Source organism: Equus asinus, chromosome X, assembly GCF_041296235.1.
Source record: "Equus asinus isolate D_3611 breed Donkey chromosome X, EquAss-T2T_v2, whole genome shotgun sequence".
In the NCBI taxonomy this organism is placed as follows: domain Eukaryota; kingdom Metazoa; phylum Chordata; class Mammalia; order Perissodactyla; family Equidae; genus Equus; species Equus asinus.
The window spans coordinates 44608270-44621850 of NC_091820.1; the positions used below are offsets into that span (position 1 = coordinate 44608270).

Sequence of the window (13581 nt, forward strand, 5' to 3'; positions counted from 1 at the left end):
TTTAATGTCAGCACTTCATATCTGTTTGTGAAAGTTTTTTATATATTTAACTAAACATGTACAACCAAGCCAGAGTTCTTACTTTGGGATGTATTTATCTCACAGTACTTTATATGCTTTCTTTTTCATTTCTTTCCTCCTGTGTCGACTTGCCTCCTTCTTGTTTCTTATCTGTTACAGACATCTTTTTTCTTCTCTCTTAGCAACTCTCCTTGATACATGCTCCATCATATGTGAGCTAACAAAGACCTAGAGTCCATGTCCCTCTACCTTGACTCTAACTCCAGCCCTTTAAACACACACACACACACACACACACACACACACATCAATCAAATTTTCCAGAACTTTTGGATCAACAGAGACTGCTATATATGCTCTGTAGTCCTCTCATAAAAGTAGTAAATGGTGAATGTATCATATGCAGACTTAGACCAGAGAATGATGTGCTACATAAAATCTAAAGCGAGGTCTACTAAACTTTTCACTGAACTGTCAGGGTTTGACAGGGGTACCAATTACGCCAATACAGGTACTGGATTAGTAAATGCTAATCTTAACTCTGTGAATTACTCAGCTTTGACGGTTGAGCCAGATTTGTTCTGTTAGCTTATTGGAGATCCATTGCCAACTTTTTCAAATAAGCCTTGCTTATTTTCAAGGAACAATCTGAATTGTACTGAGCTTAATTCTTTGTCAGCTCTTTAACTGATAACATTTAGGCAACAGTTCCTGAGACTTTGATTTTAATAATTTTCTACTTTATGTGTGTTTCTTTAGCAGTAGCTATGATTCGGTGAACTTTTTTCCTTTGTTTTAGTCACTATACTTAAAGTAGTAACCCAGCTTGGTGTGTGTATGTAAGTGTGTGTGTATTGAAGGTGGGGTGGGTACCAAAAGAATTAAAGAGAAAAAAAAGTGTCAGAACATTTCTGTCTTCCTGTCACTACCACAAAGTAACAAGATGCAACAGGAAAGGTTTTATTGATGGGATGCTATGCATAAGCTCTTCTTTAGTGGCAATGACTAAACTAACAGTGTTGAAATAGAGGGAAAAGATTATCATTATCTTTTAGGTATCACTTTTATATACATGTATGTGTCTATAGAGTATAGCTTTCAAGATTTTTTTTTTTGCTAATATTGTCATTATTTCTATATCTTTGCTTTGTTTCCCTTTTACCCACCCACCATCTGTTTCCCTCAATTCCTAACATCAAAGCTATGCAGAAAGTAGTAGGAAGATATAGATTTAGTAAATGGGTAGAGAAATATCTATAAGTACCATGATTTCTCAATTTTATATACTCATATAAAATTGTGTGATAAGATAAATTTATCAGTATTTTGTTCATTTCTAGTTTATTTTTATCATTCACCAAATATTTATTGGGGGCCTCTTGTTGAGTTTATATTGTAATATAAATACATAGAACATAATGTTACATATTATAAATATAATATAAATATGTATGTATGTGCGTATATGTGTGTGTGAGTATAGGCACAGTTAATGCTTATTATTTGCAGTAGTTACGTTCTGTAAAGTTGCTGTGAACACTGAATGAGTGAATACTAAGCCATTGCTCCTAAGGGAAATACAGGGTTAGGTTCCTGTGGGCCTCTGGTCACGTTTTCTTCAACCAATCAATACGTAACCTGTTTTATGTGTGTTTCTGTTTAAAAACACCTTATTTCATATATATTGTTAATTCATTAACATTGAACTTATGGCCAAGAGCCCTATAATTCATGCCTGAATGAAGCTTATCTAACACACATATTTTCTCTGTAAGGTACATCACAGCCTTCTTGTGCTTAGGAACACTAGACAGCTCTTCAGCACTACACTTGGGGGCTGTTTTAAACAGTGAAACCATCAACAAATCCCACAAAATGAGAAAAATTCACTAATTAGTTGGCAAAAAGGACACATTTACAGTATGAGAGCTGAAACAACAAGGCAGTGTCACCTTGTTTGACCTTAGCTGGTAATGGGTGCATCAGGTGACTCAGACTTTTCACTGCTCTACACGCATCTACCAATGACCGTGAAAGTGCCATGAGTATCAATTTTGGGTTACAAATAAATTTTAGTAAGTAATTGAATTTAAAAATACTTAATCTGCAAATAATGAGGATTGACTCTATATCAACTGTGTGTGTGCACACGCGCATGTGTTTATGAATTTGTTCTTGATCTTCGCTCCCCCCCCACCTTTTTATTTCCTTTTGTAAATTAGTTCTTCTTGTTCACAGTTTTCCTACATCTCTTGTGGTACATTGCACAATTCATTATAAATGTAATGAAGCTCCTAGGACTCTGCTATGGACAGGAAGTTCACCCCATTTATCAAAGGGTTCCTGAGATATGATGTGTTTTGTTTGTAAACCTCTCATAGGATGAGAACTTATATTACAGATGTCACCCCAAAGTTTACATGTAAGAACTTGAAGTATTATTTTAAACTTAGTTCAATTAGATGTAAAATTATAATTAGCGTAATTCATATTGACTGTTATGTTTGAGATGCAGACATCGTTTTTCCTCATTTATATATATCATGTCATTTAAAATAATTTGTTTCATACAGATATGTAAAAAATTAAGACCTCCTTTGATTAGCAAGATCTTAGGGATATACCTCTCAGCCATTAAAAACGTTATCTTTAACTGGGAAATATATATATTGGAGGAGTGAATAAAGTGTGTATATGTATGTATTTTAAAGAAGAATAATAAAATGTGAAAACTCATGAATCCATCATCCAGGTTAAGAATAGAAGTTACTAGTACCTTTAAAAGCCCCTTGTGTGCCCCTTCCCAGTCACAGTCCCTCCCCTCCCATAACCACTCTCTTGGCTCTTGTATTAATCATTCCTTCTGGTTTTCTTTATAGCTTTACTACCTATGTATGGATCCTTAAAGAGTGTATTATTTAGTCTTTAAAAACTGAGTAGCAGGGGTGAACTTAGCTGTGCAAGGAAAGGGCGACATTATCACTATTGTATGAAGACTCTCAGGAGTAGAGAAGCTGAACGGAACCTCTGGTTCACAGTCAGGCTTTGGATACCTGAGAGTGTATAGGAGCCCCTTCTGGGAAGTAGGTTGGCAAGGTCCCAAGTACCTCCCAGGACACGGGGCTGTTCACAGACTGGATATCACTGCTGTAGTGCAGGGCTGGGTACTGAACCTCCAGCAGGAACGCGACTTGGGGCATGGGCTGCTCTGCATTTCTTGCTTTTCGGCTCACTGAGGCCTGCCTCCAGCTCTCGAGGATAGGCCAAAGAACACTGCTGTGGAGTGAAATGAGAGTCCTCTACTGATCCAGGCAGCAGAGAAGAGCGGGAATCTCATCAGCCCCTGGTCAGAAAAGGCAAAATAGTAGAATCTGGGCCCAGCTCACCCTGTCCTTCTGTTTTCAGGTTAAAAAGGTGATCAGTGGCGGTGGGAATCTCTGACGGCTGTCAGTCTGGACTGGTTAACCTCTGTGCTCAGTGTATAGCTGTTGACCTGTGAGGTCTCCCTTGCTTGTACTCCTGGGGGTTCCCTTTGTGTATCTTCTGTGTGAGATCTCCTATTTGCTGTCCTTTGGCATCCTTTTTACTGGTTTACTCTTGTTTGGCAGACACACCCTACAATAATTTCATCAGAAAGTATACATTGCAAGTAATTGATTGAGCTCTTTCATGTCTGAAAATGTCTTTATTATTATTGATTTTTCTGGCTGGATGTAGAATTAAAGGTTAGAAATAATTTTCCTTCATGATTTTGAAAGTGTTACTCTGTTGTCTTCTTGCTTCTAGTGTTGCCATTGAGAGATTGGGAGCTGTTCTGGTTCCTGATCCGTTGCATGTGAATTATATCATCCTCCCTTCCCAGGGCACCCTAACCTCCATGTGGAAATCTGAAAGTCTTCTGTCCTGCGGTGTTCCTAAATTTCACAGTGGCATGTGTGGACTTGGGTCTGTTATCTATTTTGCTGAGTGCTTGGTGGATCCTTTTAATTTGGCAACTCATGATTTAAGTTCTGGGAAATTTTCTTGAATTGTTCCTTTGAGTTCCTCCCCTCCATTTTCTTTGTTGTTTTTGCTCTACTTTCTGGGAAATTTTCTCACTTTTATCTGCCAGCCCTTCTATTGAGTTTTAAATTTCTTCATGTGTGTATTTTTCAAGAGCCCTTTTTCTTTTTAGTCTGTTTCCTCTAAGTTGTTCTTTCTGTTTGTTTTGATCTCTGTCTTCCAAATTAGAGACCCTTCTCCATATGTCTTGGGAGTTTAGTTGTCTATACATCATTAGGAATAGAGCAGTGGTTCTTGATCAGGGGCAACTTTGTGCCCCAGGGGCCATTTAACAGTATCTGGAGACATTTTTGGTTATGAAAACTGGGTGTGAGGGGGTGCTACTGGCATCTAGTGGGCAGAGGCTCAGGATGTTGTTAAGCATCCTACAGTGCCCAGGACCTCCTCACACGACAAAGAGCTAGCCAGCCCACAATGTCAATAGTGCTGAGGTTGGGAACGCTGCAGTTGAGGGACTGAATAAAAGCTGATTGACAGCTCTGAACTTGTGGGCAGAACTTGTTAACTTTGAGTTTTGAGGCGGGATGATCTGGTTGAATGGTTTGAACAGCATCATATCATTATCTTTAGCCCTTTCCTTCTGGGCTAGTCAGATATTCAATAGAAAATCTTTTCTCTCCTGCCTGAAGGGTAAGGATCTAACTTCTAACCTTCCCCCTGTTAAAATGCAAAGGGACTGGGGCTGTCTGTAGTCAGTATGTGTGTGATCACATAATCCCCTTGCTTTCCATGTAATACCCACTTCCTCAACTGCCTTGAGTCCCCAGTTCTAACACCCTATGTTTTACCCTCTCCAGAGAATGGACCTCTTAGGATGAGGGTGGGGCAGTTACCCAGTGATAGGGAGTAGAGGAAGGGATCTGGGACTCCAACTGCTTCTCTGTAGATTTCATTGAAACCTTGTTGTTTTAGCCCCATCCTCTTTCCCTCTAGTTCCAGAGTTATCTGGTGCTACCAGTTTATGAACTTCTTGAGGATTCTGTAGTGTAAATGGGCTTGGTTCTGAACTTTTCTTATTTTTTCTTTACAATTCAGCTTTCCCAAGTCTGCTAAATCAGTTACCACTACTCCGTCTGCTTTCTTGCTTCTCAAATTTGATTATTACTATAGTCTCCTCTCTTGTTCTCCCAGTCCTTTAAAAATTTTTTTACTCCCTTTGGCATCATTTTAGTGGGATTTGGGCAGGAACATACATGAGATGCATTGTGCTAAATCTATCCTATTATTCTGTAAACCAACATACTATATTCTAGCATAATTTTGTTTAATTCTAGTCTCTTTGTTTGATGTATTTACTTTTAGTATCAGAATTGTTCATTTCCTAGACTTAACCTTTCTTCACATAAATGAAAACTAGAAGAGATTATTCCATGTCTGCTTGGAGACACAGCTGCATTCTTCTCAAAACCTTAGGGATGTTATAGCAATATTCACTTTAACATATTCTGGTTTAATTGACCTTTTACTTAAAAGCAGAATTCTGCAGGCAGCCACCTGCCTCAAGTAGAACCTTGTGCCATAATCCCAGTCAATATTCAGTATTCTTAAAGAACTGAATAAAGAATATATATTTCTTCAAATCTTAAATGCCATCGATTATTTTATCATTCCACTTTGATTAGTACTCTGGCCAGAATTAGTGGAAATATGAGAAAGATAGTAGTTTATGGTAACGGCTTACTGCTATATCAATATTTTTGGATCAGCTGTAACAGACTGAAAAATTTAAGGATGAAATTTCAAGCATCAAAAGAGAGTTTAGGCAAGACTGAAACCTAGGTCTTCTGAAATTTTGCTGTTCCTTAAGCTGTCATTTAAGTGTAATTAATAAGTGTAATACAATAGACGTTTTGTACATACTTTATTACACCTCCCACCTTTTTAAGGTGGAAAACCATGCCAGATTTTCTCATAGCCTGCTTCTCTTTAACCTATCGACCGAGTAAATGTAATTGAGCCCTGCTAAAATTGTAGACACCATATACTTATTTAAATTTGTATCAGTTTGCACTGAGTTTCTAGTTGATGGATTAAATCACAAAAAAAGCTTAAAGTATAATTTCAGTGTCTTTAGTGTACTGAATTGGTTCACCTTTGCCTAATCCCTGGATGTCATTGAGGGACAGACCCTTGAAATGTGACCTGTCTTCAGGTTATCAGTAGTTCATAGGTAAACTCATTTTCTTTGCTTCACATAATAAAATAAGCCTAAAGAATTGAGATTTGATTCAGTTTTTCTTCACAGATTTAAACACATTTCTGGGTTTTTGTGTTTTTTTGGTCTCAGTATTCCCTTTTCTCTCTCTTCTCCCTCGTTTTCTTCATTTCACTGTTATAAAATAGCCGGGGGAGAAGCTATGCTTTCTTCCTCACCTTTGTTCAAGCAGGAAAAAGTAAAGAATTGACCTGATAGACCACGAATAATCCCACATACAGATCTTGGAACGTTTCCAAAAAGATGCAGTGAATTGAAGCACACTACGCAAATATGTATAAATAGAGTCCCAAGGGTTTATGTGTGGACAAAAGCCAATTACGTTAAGCGTTTCCTGAAATTGCTTGCTATTGTCAGGATAAGTAATCACAAGTAAGATATCAAGATTGAGAATGAAAACGTTTGTGGGAGTCCTGCCTCACTTTGTTAAATATATTGTCTTCTCACAGAGGAAAATCTTTGAACAGTTTTGAGTGATAATCAAAAAGATCCTCTTTCTATTGAGTTCTGAAAGATGCATTATTACCATTTCTTTTCCTTTGTTAGGTTGCTTGAAAGAGAGAGATTTGAAGCTGTGGTGTAATTGATGTCCTGATGATGGCATGGTGAAATCAACTAATTCATGTGATCTTAGAGAAATGTTTAAGTCTGGGTTAGATTATATTCTTTTGCTTGTCCTCTAATTGAAAGAAGAAAGGCAAACTTATACTTTAAGGCAAGCAGTATCACAAGTGTCCTGGTGTAAATGAAGAACTTTTCTCTATCTGCTGATTGACCATGTGCATCCAGGTGTACTGTTTTCACCTGTAAAAGCCAATGAGAGTGTTTTGGTTTTTTCCTGGGTAGGGAGAAAATGCACACGTGTGTGTACATGGGTGTGTATTTAATGACTCAAACCATACTAGCCTTCAAATAAACTACCGTAGTATCTTGCTATTGCATTTCATATTATTAGGTAGTCGATTCAAGCATGTACAAATCTGTCTTCGGATTCTCTTTACTTCATATACTTATTTGATAACTAATCACAAGGAACTGTGTGTGCACTTGTGTGTATGTATGTGTGTTTTAAATGCCTATGCATTAGTATTTTATTAATCATCCCAGTTGATTCACTTGTATGGCCAGTATTGAGAGCCGGGGACTAGGTAAGCAAATGACTGGACTAGTGGCTCTGCTGGTAGAAATTACTTCCTTTCCTATCGCAGTTTAGAACAATTCTAATTTGAAGTTTGAGGAAGATGAAGGATTTCTCTGTGACTTCAGATGAGACTGGAGAGCTTGTTGGAGCCCAAATCATGCAGGGCTTTCTCTTTGTAAAGTGCCCAAGTGTTTTGCCCAGATTTTATTGGAGTGTATTTTCTTTTCTTATTTTATTTAGGAATTATTTATATATTTTGGTTCTTGACTAAATATATGTGTTGCAAATCCCTTCTTTCTCTAGGATTTTAAGCAGAAACATAATATCAGATCTTCATTTTTAAAATGTCACCACAAGAGTGAATGGCAGAAACAAGTTTTTCAGTAGTCTTGGTAGAAGATGGTAGTAGCTTAGACTAGGGTATGAGGCATGGAGAGAAGTGGACAGGATTAAGAGATATTTGAGATAAACTCATTAGGACTTGTTAGTGAAGATTAGATAAGTGGTGGGTAAGATGAGAGGAAGAGGTCAAGAATGACTTAAGTTTCTGGTTCAAAAGATGAAAGCTGTGTATAGTACCACTGTGATGGATTTCTTCTTTTTAGTTGATAATAGGTATAGAATATTACAAAGATTATTTGCCTTGAATATAAGACTACTATTTAGAATTTTAAAAAGTGATTTTGAAATACAAATGTGTTTTGTTTTTCTTGTTTAATAACTTAAAATTATGAATGACCTACCTTATGAATTATAGAAAAATATGTTAAGAATTACCTAAATTTGATTTTTGAAAACTATGGCTATAGTAGACGATGAAACATCAGTAAGATATTGAAGGGAAATAGGAATTTAAGGAAATCAGTGAATTAACCTTGGCTTTTTTTTTTTAGGGGTCCCTTCAGTGTTGTACGACGATGTATCAACAGAGAAACTGGACAACAATTTGCTGTAAAGATTGTTGATGTAGCCAAGTTCACATCAAGTCCAGGGTTAAGTACAGAAGGTAAGAGATGGATTTCAAGTAAGTTATTTGATGTCTGGCTTTATTTCATCTCCAAAATCCATTTATCAACCTAACCTTCATCTGGGGGTGGGGAAGTGGAGGGTGTAATGAAGTGGGGAGTGGGTGGAGACAGTTTAAATTCCATTCTAGTTTGACAGAATTCTAGAACATAATATTTTAAAGATAGAGTAATTTACAGTTATAAAAATCATCTAGGATTGCTATAGGCCTATGTTTTTTGACTAGAAAGAAAGTGAAATCTGGACATACAGTTTTTTAGGTTCTAACTTTGAGTCCTGTGGTATGGAACATGGGATGGGAAGGGAGAGAGGGGAAATAATGGCAAAGATATGATAGTTGCAGATTCAGAAGAAACTAACATGAATTCCCTCTAAGTCCATAGCTTACTACTTTTAGGATTATGATCTAATAGAACTGAAAGACTCATATATCACATTTGCCTTAAGTCACATATGGTATATATGTGAAAATTTGAAAATCAGTATTGTGAGAACTTTCAGGACTTAAAATTTTATTTCAAGACATTCATATAGATAATGATGTATAAATATTTATAAACAGTATGTAAGTATTTTAAACATTTATTTTTTACAGTTTTTTTAAGCCATAGTTTTGTGTAGCCATGATTCACATATGCTCGTACTTCAGATGGCACAATTGATTATTTTTGTTTTAAAGATTTTATTTTTCCTTTTTCTCCCCAAAGCCCCCTGGTACATAGTTGTGTGTTTTTGGTTGTGGGTCCTTCTAGTTATGGGACGTGGGGTGCTGCCTCAGCTTGATGAGCGGTGCCATGTCCATGCCCAGGATTCGAACTGGTGAAACCCTGGGCCACCGAAGTGGAGCACGTGAACTTAACCACTCGGCCACGGGGCTGGTCCCACAATTGATTATTATATTTTCTAATTAGCCTGTCTTCTAACTTTAGACTTTTCCACAGTCCAGTAAAAAACTTATCCTTCTTTAGTCCTTTAGTTTTTGATCCCAAGAGTAATGCAGTTGGTAGTTTAAATTGGAAAAGCTAAGGCAGAGTAGCCTATTTATATTTTATCCAGTTATCTTACTTTGGGAAGTAGAATCCCACATACTGTGAGCTCCAAGTTAATCTGTTCCTGGAGATCTTTTTTCAGGATCATTACTTTTAAATACTTTTGTAACCCTTTGAATTATTATTATCCACATACCAATTATAGAAGATTCTTAGAAGTTGTTACTCACAAAGCATCACTGATTTTTTTTTAGTGCTTTAATCTTTAAAATCTTATGGTAAGATTTAGTGATTTTATATCTTATGGATTCATACTCTGGAATTGGCTGTTACTACTTTTGAATACAAATTATTTTATAAATTTAGCAGAATTTAAAATTTACTTCTAGGCAGACTTTATAACTAACTTATATTTCCTAAAACTTTTTAACTGCAATTAAGTTTAATAGACTGTGTTTGATTTTCTGTACCTCAGTTATCAACTAATAATGAAAACCTTCCTGAATACTGAGGTAATTTTTGTATAAACCTAGTTTATTAAACATAGAGATTTGTTGAATCTTTATTTCTCATAATTTTCTGATACTGTTGATGAACTTAGTAAGATTCCAGTTTAAGATCACAGGCCTAAATCAGTTACACAGTATACCTATATTATATTGACTTAGCTCATCATTATACCTCATTCTGAATCTCTGCAGGCTAAAGACATCTTTTAAGGAGAAAATTAATTACTTTCTCAGTTGGCTAAGGTTGTTTATTTACAGATTTCTTTAGCAAGGGATCTCTGGAGCTGTAGATTTGGACTGCCAGGCTGTATGTCTTTTTGTTGTCATGTAGCCAAGGAGTCAAACGCCAAACTTAAAAAGAGGGAATTGGCATGTCGTTCTTGTCTCTGAGTTTGTCTTATCTTTGCCTAATATGATATATGGGAAATTATAACTCACTCCTTCACTGCTTTGGCATTGCTTTGGCTATGTAAATGTCTTCAAATCTTGTTCTGAAGACAAGGCCAGGTCATTTCGTTGATCTTATATGGTAGGGCCACAACCTATAGATATTAAGTGATATCCAGTTGAATTCTGCATATTACTCATGGCTGTATCTGGTTTTAATCAGAGTTCAATGTTATTCAAAGGAAAATGTGCAATTCGTTCTTTATATTTATGGCACCAAAATGTAGTTTTCCCATCTTCTTTAGCTCAATGACCAAGAAACAGAATCAAAATTTCATCTCTACCCCTACCTTTTTCTTTTTTCCAGTGGAGTCACCATACCCTCTCTTGCTCATGTTCACAATAGCTTGCTTTATTCTAACTTGGACACATTTTATTATAAGATATATATAACAAATAATAAATTATTTCATTATATGAAATCTCTTTGAACAGTATCCCTTACCCCTAAGTTCTTTCAACTCTTCCAGTCACTGCAGGGAAAACATCTTATCCCCTTTGCCCTTCTAGTCCATTTACAAGTTGTTAGAGTCCAAAAATGACCTCATTCATGGCTAAGCATAGGAGATGCTGTATTAAGAAGAGACATATTTTAAAGTGAAATTAACACAATCCATAAGTTCAAATAAGAATATCCAGAAATACCTGTATTTACCATTATATTCTCTTCTAATTAAGCCTGTCTCTCAAGCATCGGATAATTTGAAATCTATTCTATTCTTTCCTTTTCCATTTTATTTTATTTTTATCTTTGTGGTTTATTTGATCTTTGTCATTGCCTCAATATTTTTCCTGTTTTCCTGGTGCATTTATTTCAAATACGTTATTGAGTAAAATAGGTTTGTAAACAGTCACGTGGCAACCTATCATATGCTGTTTAGTTGAATAGGTCATTATAATACAAAGACAAAAGAGCACCAATGCTTAAGAGACTTACAGTTTAATAGTCCCCAACTATTGTTTCTAACATTGTTTTTATAAGAAAAATATGTAATAAATTCTAGATACATAATTTACAAATTAACTTTTGAAATGAAATGTGTATATTAATTGGAGACCACCTATACTCATTTTAATGTTTTAAATTCTCGTTGCTCTACTGAAGATGAGATATTGTGATTATCTGTTCTATTTTTTCCATTAAAATCATAATTTTTTTGTTCAGCCCAAGTTCTTAACTTACAGGCTGCAGAGTATCCAAGAACCCCTTAAATTGTAAACAGAATTGCATATATATGTTAATTTTCCTAGGAAGAGAGTCTGCAGCTTTTATTCAATTCCTAAAAAGGCATACTATTTCTAAGTGGGTCAGAATTTCTTCTTTCACATGTATGAAAAAGTGAAATTGATGCTTATGAACATGAGATGAATAAGAAGTTTCTATTAAATGAAAGCTAAAATGAAAGTACCAGCTTTCATCTATTAGGATATTACTTCTGATTGGAGGATATTTTCATACTTACATATACAGCCTCCATGAATGAAATTCCTTGATTATTATCTTAAAACTTCTAATTAATACACACTTTATCTCTTACTTTGCTGAGCCACTAATCAAATTTGTCTTTGTTATTTTAAAAATAGGTATCAAAATTAATTCAGGCAGATTGTTGTAAGAAAATTTAAGGAAGGTAAGATGTATAGAATTGGAAACTGAATTTTCAGAGTTCTGAGTTCTTGAAAGGACTCAGTTCTTTATGGTTAATTTTTTTTTTTAAAAAAAGATCAAAATGGCGATTTTTATTTTGGAATATTGTTAGTTGTCTTCTAGAAAGAATGTAGATTGGGTTCCAGTTTGCTTAGTCTCCAAGATGATCTCATTCTAAAAGTCCCAGATAGAAGATGATGTCAGCAAAATTGGAGGAGTAAAGACCTTCAACAATTCTTATCTCCATAAAAGCAAAGGGAAAACTGGCAAAAATTGTCAGAATCAACTTTTTCAGAACTCTAGAAATTAATTAAATGCTTTCAGCTATCTAGGAAGAATTTATTCAAGAAAAACAACTGATTCTTGGTAAGAACAGTGAGCTTTGTGGCATTTTAACTTGCCCTGTTCCCATCCACCTCTCTCTAACTCCATGGTAACCTTGAAAACAAACAGTTCACAATCATGTTGAAAACCAGGAGCCTGGCAGCCACCAGAGGAGGGAGAACAGGGGTGGAACAAAGCCTCGTGCCCAGGAAATTGTCATTATTTGACCTATCTTGCTAGTTCCCTGGAAGATCCCACTTTTGCAAGGCTAGTCTTTATTTGGCCTGACTCAGAGATCACCCAGTACAAAAAAACCTTTTCCCCAAGGGCATTTGTTAGAAACTGTTAGAGGCAGTTTAACTTCACAGCTGCCTGAGGCTATAGATAACAGTTGGGGTAAACAAAAAACTAACCTAAAACTTGAAAAGCTGGATAATGAGATGTCTATAGGGGCTCTGTAAAAGCTGCAGCATATTCCTGGGAATCAAGAAGGCCATGCATGTGTGTGCATGGACACTGCACATGCTCAGGAAAGACCTGGAAAGGCCTTAAGCTCTCAACTCTGGCTGACTTTAGGCTGTGCAAGCAGGAATTGAATGCTAAGGCAGAGTTGTCAACTTCCTGATTGAGTGTTAAAGGTGTGCCCCAACACACACCCAGCCCCTGAGCAAAGACTAACCTAACCAAGAAGAGACTTAGTGGCCACATACAACAAAGAATGCAGACTTTACAGAATTAGTTCCAAAAACTCACTAAACAAATAAACAAGAACGAAAATAAATAGTAACAGTAACAGCAAACCCTGCAGGAGGGGAGATTCTGATTTCCAGAGTTGACACGTTATTTAAAACATCTAGTTCTCAAAAAATTATGAGACATGCAAGGGGCCGGCCTGGTGGCGCAGTGGTTAAGTTTGCATGTCCCACTTTAGTGACCCAGGGTTTGCCAGTTCAGATCCCAGGTCTGGACCTATGCACCGCTTGTCAAGCCATGCTGTGGTAAGCATCCCACATATAAAGTAGAAGAAGATGGGCATGGATGTTAGCTCAGGACCAATCTTCCTCAGCAACAAAGAGGAGGATTGGTGGCAGATGTTAGCTAATCTTCCTAAAAAAAAAAAAAATTATGAGACATGCAAAGAAACAAGAAAGTATGGCTCATTAACAGGGAAAAAAGCAATCAGTAGAAACTACTCCTGA

The 13581-nt window shown here is 36.3% G+C and overlaps 1 protein-coding gene across 18 annotated transcripts in view; it reads left to right on the forward strand.

Annotated features, from left to right (window-relative positions):
- Window positions 1-13581, forward strand: part of CASK (calcium/calmodulin dependent serine protein kinase) — a 362261-nt gene that overhangs the window by 67282 nt on the left and 281398 nt on the right. For 11 of the 18 annotated variants that reach the window (XM_070502071.1, XM_070502072.1, XM_070502077.1 and 8 more), the window contains exon 2: window positions 8333-8463. In XM_070502071.1, coding sequence (XP_070358172.1) covers window positions 8333-8463 — 131 coding nt within the window. The remainder of the gene's footprint in view (window positions 1-8332; window positions 8464-13581) is intronic. The other 7 variants (XM_070502074.1, XM_070502075.1, XM_070502082.1 and 4 more) reach the window with 1 other exon arrangement.